Raw genomic sequence first — 8,613 nt, 5'->3', positions numbered from 1 at the left:
ATGCTCCATCACACGTGGGACACAACAAATATGTAGCTTTGAATGTGTGGCTCCTTACTGACCAAGATGACGAAAAGATTCTCTACTCAGAGATCCTGAGCCATTTTAAAACGGTAAATGGACTGGTACTATATGATGCCTTTCTACTCAATTTAAGCACTCAAAAGCTTTCTTAAAGCAAGTCTCAGTCACCAAGTCACACACATATATTCAAACAGTAGTAGTGTCTGAAGTGAACAGAGATGGGCAGTAACGCATAATCTGATTTTTTTTGGTATGGTAAAGGATTATTATTGCAATAAAAAGTAATTAGATTACTGTTACTAAACCATGATTTTGTTTGTGAGAATGTCTCATGACAATGACGTACGAGCGTGCGACATCCGTGGCAGCAACAGACGTGTGTAGATCAACTACGGATAATATGGAGTGCAGAAAGAGTACAACCATGCAGGGTTTAAAGCGTGGAAGTACTGACATCACTTTAAGTTTGGTTCTGTAAAAAGTGACAAAAAAATTAGCATCCGCTGTACACTGCGTGGGAAGAAAACTTCTTTCTACAGCGAAAAATTAAACTTGAGCAAGCACCTAGTACACTGCCACTGGAATGTGAAATTCATAGAGGATCCCCCCACTAACATGACCGCTGCAGCACTGGGCAAACCTCCACTGGCCCCACTCCTGCTAAAAGGGTGAAAATAGACTTAAGAGTGACAGGACTTAGTGCTGCTGAATCTTTGATTATATTTATTTTTTGCTGTTTTACTTGCATCTATTTGAAAGAGTGAGTGGAAACACAAAACATTATTTCATTTTATATGCTGGAATATGCAGAAAATAGGTTTAAATGTTAAACAAATTGCTTCCAGTCAAAGGCTGTTGCATATAATTTAAATTTTGCTTGATGCATAAAGTTAAAAGATTAAAACTAATAAACAATTTAAAAAAAAACTTTTTCATTTGATTCAGTTTTATATCATGAAATATGCAGAAAAAGATTGGTTTGAAAGGTCTATTGCTTTATAATCATTATTATTATTATTAATATTATTATTTATTCAGGTTGTGTATCATGTTGTTAAAAAGTAATAAAATAACTAGTTACTTTTGAAAACAAGTAATCAGTAAAGTAACTGGATTACTTTCAGTAATTAGTAACTAATTACTATTCTCAAGTGACCAACACTGGTAGTGAAGCACTTTTATTTAACATTTACAACTTAGTATCAGTACAGTTTGAGTCCCAAAGGACACTTTTATGCATGGAGAGGTGGAGCCAGACATCAAACCACTGATCTCTTGATCCATCCTCAAATTTCAGAAGAGAGGAAGATTTAGTCGGTGATGAAGACTTTTCAGAACGTGAGGCCTTTTTGCCTTAACCCTTGTGTGGTGTTCATATTTTTGTTACTCAGCCAGTGTTCATGGGTCTGGTGGACCCGCTAGAGTTTTGGCTTTCCAAATTAACACTATCAAACAATTTTACGTTAAATTACTCAACAGATGTTTAGTTCATCCCAATTACAAACCATATGAACAGCAAACATGGTTAATTTTTTCCCTTTACCTTTGTTAGATCACATTTATGAATTAATGTGCTTCTCGTTTTTTTTTTGTTTTGTTTTTTTATAAAATGTTATAAAAAAATAAATCAGTTATAATCAAGTGGAGTGAGTGGAAAGACACAACACATTTACACGTGAAGCAATATGTTTCACAACTAAATGGGATCAGCTGCTCATCAATGGTGACATTAGGCCCAGGGTTGTAAAACAGGGGAGGTGGTGCACACACTTATCCCACACTGTCCTGATGGCAGCTAGCTTGTCTCTCTGCCGTCGAGCTGGTCTGTCGTCTCGGTTATCAAAACGGATAATCCTGGAAATTTTGTGGAAGTTTTCCAGAGACATTGATGCACGGAAAGGTTCTTGCTGGTTTCTGCATCCCACAGGGATTCTGTGGATTCCCCTTTGGACCTGAAAACTCCTGCAAGGATAAAAACCCCAAAGTAGGCCTTTGGGGTTCTTAGATGAATTTGGTCCATCTCCTTCCACCTCTCTCCAAAAACACACCTTCCTTCTAGATTACTGCAATCCAGAATAATTTTCTGGATGGAATCTGGGATGAAAAGCTCAAATGAAGACTTGATGTCCTGCACATGAGTAACTGTCAGCCGTGTTGGCCCTGGCTTATCACAGTAACAGCTCTGCAGGGTGGCTCATTTCTTGGGCAAGAAGACCATTCAAATTCACCAGTTATTGACATCCATATTTCTTCACTTGCTGTCTGGTGGGCTTGTTCTGGTCCTGGAGCTGGCTGCAGATGGGGTACTCGTCTTCGTTTTGTTACTAAATGGTGCTCAACCTCATCCTCTTCTTCAAAGTCACTGTCAGACTCTGAATTTTCAGAAATGTGAAATATTCTGAAACCTCTTTGTCAACATCATCATCTGAAGCCCCTCTCTCTTCCAAAATCAACTGGATGGCCCTCGCAGCAGATAATCTTTTGTCATCTTGATCAGTTGTGATAAAGAACCACACTGGCAAAGTCTTATTTATAGTATTATGCCCCTAATTTGCAGGTGGGACAGGGTATGAGAAAATAAAATTTGGATCCCTCAAGAAAGAGGGTAAAATGTGCAGGAATGTAAGAGCAGACGGTGTTGATAGTTGAATTTTCAACAATGTTGCAACTTTGTGCGGGAGCAGGAGGGGAAGAAGAAGAAAACACTATCAGCAGCACCAGAAAGGAGGAAGACAGAGTATGGGAACACAGGACCTACACTTTCAACACTTTTATTAGACCTGGGTCCAGTGGACCCGAACACCTTGTATGTAATGTAAATGCGTGGGGGGAGGTACAGTATAAGGTCATTGAAAATTGGTTCGGATTTATGTTCTTCACAGAAAATAAGCCAAAGCCAATGAATTTCAGGTTGAAAAAATAATTAATTGTTTAATTTTTCTTTTGAGAAAAACTGAAAACGGGTCTCACAGACCCGAACACCATACAAGGGTTAAATAAATATAACTGTAGTGGAGATATCAAAGATAGGCACGGCTGTGGCACTGATTCAGTCTTTGAGCACTACGGTCACCCCGGTGTGTCGGCCAGAACACCACTTAAGGCCAAATAGACTACTTGCACTAGGGTATGTGACGTATTTCCGTTTCCAAATAGTACCGCTTGTGCGTTTCCGGTACGTTTGCTTATCTATCGGTAGCTATGCTAATGTCGCTTCAGAATGAGTATAAAAAGGAAAGTATTTAAAACAGAACATTTTCAAAAACAGGAGAAGAAATACTCCGAGCATTGCTGTGTCCCACTTTGTTCAGCTTCAGCCAAATTTAACGGCATACTAAGTTTTCATGCCTTTCCGACCCATTCCGACTTGAGAAGACAATGGCTGGTAAATATACGCCGGGATCATTTCACGATTACCTCTCACACCAGGGTCTGCTGCAGACACTTTGCCAGTGATCAACTCATAGAGCCAACAACCCTCGATGGTCGAAGGCGGCTTATTAAAGGTGCTGTACCAACACTTTTTGAGTGGAATGGCTATAAAGTTGAACCACCGCGGCGTAGTGTTTGGGAGAGAACGGAGCGACGCCCTGAACTAGTTCCTCCTGACGATCAAGAAGAGCACAGTCTTACAAGAGATCATGACTACTGCTCAGTCCCTGAGCCGTCTGCATTGGACATATCTGCATCAGCTGCAGAAGACCTGTCCGAAGACGTGGAGACTGAGGAAGGAAATACAGGAGTTACGTGTCCAGCGAGAATTTGGGTTACAGCGTTTTGCTGGCTCCGACACTGACATCCGATTCTATACCAGGTACATCTAAGTTCTATTCAAGCTAACTGTTTAAAATATACCAAGGTCACCATCAGTTAAATTTAGAAAGTTTTTCCAGTCTTAATGAAAACAAAATAGAAATTTACTTTTTCTCTGCTGATTGTATGTTTTATGTAGATGCTTTAGTATTTAAACAATATCCTAATGCTACAGGTAAAATACAACACCAAATACTCTTAATCAGACTATTTTATACAGCATTCCATTAGCATATTTGTCACAGTTCACATTATTTTTATGTCAGTGTGTAATGTTAATTAATGATTGACATGATGTATGTCTCTCTCGTGAATAGATTTCCAAGCTATGATCATTTGATGGCATTCTGGGTTTTGATTGAGCCTTGCATCTATAAAATGATCCGGGTTTCAAGAGCCAAGTCAGCTGCCAATCGGAACGAAGAAGTGTTGACACCTGCACGCACATCAACAGTAGGTTATGGGTTTGTTGGTAGTTAGAACTAGAGGTGTAATGTTATTGTATTTATGTACAATAACATTACTTTATGTACAGTAGCATACATACACAGGTGTATGTATGCTAGACTCAGTATCCTTTACATACATACACCTGTGCACTACAGCACCTCATTGTTTACCCCATGGTACAGTATGGTATGCCTAACCATTACAAAACATTTAGCCAAGAAAAGAATAATTTTACTAGTTCATAGCTTAAGGAGTAACATTTTCCCTTTTGTTTTCACCTTCCAGAGGCAGCTGCTACAGCCAATTGATGAGTTTTTTCTTTTCCTGGTTTTCCTGTCAGTTGGTTTGAAGGAGAGGGACCTGGCACACCGATTTAACATACACCAGTCCACAGTGAGCCGCATTATTGCAACATGGACAAATTTTCTTGCCACCGCACTGGGGTCTCAGTGCATCTGGCTTACACGTGAAGAAGTGCAAGCTTACCTCCCTGAGGAATTCAAAGATTTCTCAGACACCCAGATGATCCTTGACTGTACAGAGCTGAGGTGTCAGACACCATCCTCACCACTTCTCCAAAGTGAAATGTACTCTTCGTACAAATCCCACTGTACGATGAAAGCCCTGGTTGGCATAGCTCCACATGGTCCAGTGACATTCATCTCTAATCTGTATGCTGGTTCAGTTAGTGACAAGGAACTATTCAAACAATCAGGCATTGCTGAGAAGTTGACTGAAGACATGGCAGTGATGGTAGGTAAGGGCTTCCTAATCACTGATTGTTGTAAATGCAAAGTGTACTGCCCACCTTTTCTATCTAAGCAGAAGCAGATGCCAGCATACCAGGTTAAGGAGACGCAGGCCATAGCCAGACTCAGGGTACATGTGGAGCGAGTCATTAGGAGGATCAAACAGAACAAACTTTTTGATAGCATCATTACCATGTCACATGTTTATAATATCAACCAACTGTTTGCAGTGGCATGTATGCTGTCAAATTACCAGAACACAGCATTAGTTAAAAAATGGGTTAAGTGAGACAAGATGGATTTTTCCCAAGACACCAGTGCCAGTAACTTATGGAAAATGACCTGCAGCTGAGGTCACTACAGTTGAATTTCTTCCTTCTCAGCTGACAATACTTGATTACAGAACTGGTACTTGAGTGCCGATAGTTGAGTTTCAGTTATTGATAATTCAAATTCATTGCAAATGTTTAATGTTAATAATACTGTTTAATTATACTATTATTACTATTCAGATTCAACAAAACTATTTATCAAAATTATAAAGTAAATCACTAAATCGTTTTAAAACCATAAGTGACATTGAACTTTTGTAACATCAAAAATACCATTTGTCATTTTCTACAGTTCAGTTGTGTTATTGTCTAAATGTATATCAGTATGCTAGGCATGGAGTTTTAAATACTTACCATGTAAATAAGTTCTGCACAAATTCAACGTTTTAATGTGTGTTTTTAAAAATTAAATTGATGCCATTGCTTAAATAACAGTTTATTGATGTCACATAAAAGTAACATGTAACAACAAAAGAATTCATGAAATATATTGAAAATAAAACATCAGTTATTTTGTTCCAGCCAGCCTGAAGGATCTGTTTTTCTTTTTGCTGTTTTCACTGTTCATTTTTTCAAACACAGGTATCTTGGCATATATATGTAAAAAAAGAAATAGTCTGCCTTTTCTCTGATTGCATTGTGCACATCTATATCCATGTATATTCTTTGCACTAGGTAGTCCTCTTGTGCCCACACAACAAAGTCACACCACTGCATCCCACTGATGAGCAGTTGTCCTTGCACTTGCCAGTAATATGCGTGGCTCTTTTTTAGTTTAGGGGTACCACATTCCATCTGCACATATTTGCAGTCAATAAAGTTTTGTACATTGGGACATTTGAATTCGACGAAGCCAAACTGGGGGTATTCATTGGGGTCAAAAACAACACCATCAGGAGATGCAGCAAGCAATGGGGTGAATGACCAGACCACAGGGTGAGTAGTTAACATTCATTAGCCTACTATACTCTGCTGCTATTGCAGGCTCCATCTCAGTTCCTCTCCTCATGTCTGCTGTCTGCCTTGTTCCCTTCAATATACGCTCTGCTAGTGACTCGGCCGAGCTCTGGCCTCTGACGTGACACACCTCCCGAAACCTAGAGGCAGTCACTCTGGGCCTGCGGAGCTGATGCCACTCAGACGAAGAGCTTTGCTCACGTGTAGCTTCCTCTATTTTGTGAGCCATTTCCAGAGTTACAGACAAGCTTTTCAGATGCAGAAGCTCTTCTTCTGAGCACACAAACACACAATCTGATGGCAAGATGTCATACCCCTCCAGAGGCAAGTGCGGTGTTGGTGGTGCATCGCGGTGTAGTGTGATGTACCGGGTTGTCAAAACCGGCTGCTGATATGACAGAACACTGCCCTCCTGCACCAGCCCAAAGGCACTTTCCACAAGGGGCTTGTCAGGTCTCATGTTCATTGTGGTCACAAGTGGCCTGTCCTCAATATTAAATTTTGCATATGCCTCCGTTATTCTGAACAAGCAGGGATCTGGTAACGGACCCACCATGCCTCTGTAGAAGCCACTCCTAAAGAAAACATCAATGACAATAATGTAAGGGAGAAGGTTATTATACTGAACAACAACTAAACTAAAAACTAAAAGGTGTAAAACAGTGGTGCATAAGTTAGAGACTGGGATGTATATGTACATGACTGAGTTAGCCGTCTTCAGAAAGTGTAATGTTGTATGTAAATTAATACCTATTCTGACACATGTATGTATGAAAAAAATAGCAACATACATTTGTAACACATGAAACCAAATTTTACAAATGTAATTACCGTACTCCAGTCTGGGCCATCCTATTTGGTACTGGCTTAGTGAAGATCATGGAGTTGATGGGTCCTGGCCTCACACCCTAACAGAAGACACATTTACTATGGATGGTGTTGCTGTTCATATGTAAACATGGACTAATTCAAAAACTTTAACCTCATTTAAATTACCACTGTCCGTGGCTTGTGCCATTGCTGTTCAGATTCCGTGCAGCTATGCACAGGGGGGACAACCGGCACTCTGAGTTGTGAGTAGTGTGCTGTTTGGAAGAGCAGTGCCACTGTGTGATTGCACATAACACCGCCTGCCACACAGGAGCACTGGCTATGTGTCAGTATCACCGGCGATGAATCCAGAAGCTTAATCTAAGAAGAAAGAACGAAAATTAAAAATGTAACATCTTCATGGAAGAGCTGAACAGGAACATAGTTCAGTGTTATGGTTACGTACCCTCCTGAATGCTTAGTGTTTCCTGCTCTCCCTATTAAAACAACTTAACCATGCTTGATAACTGTAATAACTTAGATTGTGTATATTTGCAGTATTAACTTGTTGTCAAATGTTTCTGATCACCCAAACACACGTTGATTTAACTATCTGACTAGTCAAATTAGGAGTGATAAAGCAGGGAGACAAGGAAAACATTCAAGTTGATGGGCCTTTAGGAATGAACTTAACTAATGCTTAAATGAACTGAACCCCACAGAACGGGGATTAACAACTTTACACAGCTTCCTGCCTACACTTAGTCTGTGTGGTGCCTCACTCTTCCTCATCGACCTGTAGCACAGGGCTCTCACACCGACCTCCCCTGACAACCTGTCTTTATTGGACACTGAATAAAGATACAAGTACCATTAGCATTATTTCTGTATTACTCATTTCAGCATGTCTTAAACATATATATTTTACACTTAGCAAGAGTAGCATTAGGTAGTTAACTACCTCCATAGTTAGCCAACTACCTAACGCTAATATAACAGTGTCTAACAACAAAAGTGACATTAGTTAAGAAAACCTCAACTATAGTTTAGGACGACATAAAACACCGTTTAAGAAAACATGTAATGTAGAGAACTGACATCAAATGAAGGACATAGCGGAGTAACGTAGTGTTTGCATTTGACGTTAGCTAGCGTTTCTTTGTCGGTTAATTTACGTTTTCTTACCTTCGTAGTTGTGTATATAAGATGCAGCATATAACTTAAATCCTTTATCTAATTTGCTGGCGGGGGTAGTCGTCACTCTGCAAATCCGATGAACATCGGTGATGTTCAATTTTGGGAGCTCTTGTAGGCATCGAGTGTAGAACGTCGCCATGGTTTAACCGCACCGGAAGCACTGGAGCAGGACTACATAGAACGCGGAAGTGTTAGTGCAAGTAGTCCATTGTCCCAGAGTATGAAAGAAGAAGGGAGATTGAGGTTCCGTTTGAGGGACTTTATTGTCACCACTCAATTTC

The 8,613-nt window shown here is 40.0% G+C and overlaps 1 protein-coding gene and 1 long non-coding RNA gene across 2 annotated transcripts; one reads left to right on the top strand and one right to left on the bottom strand.

The window, feature by feature from the left end:
- Nucleotides 1-3,747: 3,747 nt before the first annotated feature.
- On the top strand, nt 3,748-4,708 carry LOC308394020. Its single transcript, XR_013971080.1, has 3 exons — nt 3,748-3,838; nt 4,155-4,290; nt 4,573-4,708. It is a non-coding gene; the product is annotated as an uncharacterized lncRNA (long non-coding RNA).
- Nucleotides 4,709-5,772: 1,064 nt separating this feature from the next.
- LOC308394127 (uncharacterized protein) lies at nt 5,773-8,547 on the bottom strand. Its single transcript, XM_080878298.1, has 4 exons — nt 8,321-8,547; nt 7,322-7,516; nt 7,157-7,233; nt 5,773-6,900 (listed from the first exon to the last, which is right to left on the bottom strand). Exons 1-4 carry the CDS (start codon nt 8,348-8,350, stop codon nt 6,261-6,263), a joined length of 942 nt encoding a protein of 313 aa, XP_080734424.1. The 5' UTR covers nt 8,351-8,547; the 3' UTR covers nt 5,773-6,260.
- Between the last annotated feature and the right edge of the window lie 66 nt (nt 8,548-8,613).

This window comes from Rhamphochromis sp. 'chilingali', assembly GCF_963969265.1.
Source record: "Rhamphochromis sp. 'chilingali' genome assembly, chromosome: 3".
Taxonomy (NCBI): domain Eukaryota; kingdom Metazoa; phylum Chordata; class Actinopteri; order Cichliformes; family Cichlidae; genus Rhamphochromis; species Rhamphochromis sp. 'chilingali'.
The sequence above is the reverse complement of the archived record's forward strand: the minus strand, read 5'-3'. Positions and strand labels throughout refer to the sequence as shown.

What these genes read in the sequence shown, in the direction of transcription:
- LOC308394127 (XM_080878298.1), bottom strand. Translation starts at nt 8,350, where the DNA reads ATGCTGCATCTTATATACACAACTACGAAG. An exon ending in GGCACAAGCCACGGACAGTG is followed by an intron (nt 7,234 to 7,321) that starts GTAATTTAAATG and finishes GTCTTCTGTTAG; the next exon opens with GGTGTGAGGCCAGGACCCAT. An exon ending in ATGGCCCAGACTGGAGTACG is followed by an intron (nt 6,901 to 7,156) that starts GTAATTACATTT and finishes TGTTTTCTTTAG; the next exon opens with GAGTGGCTTCTACAGAGGCA.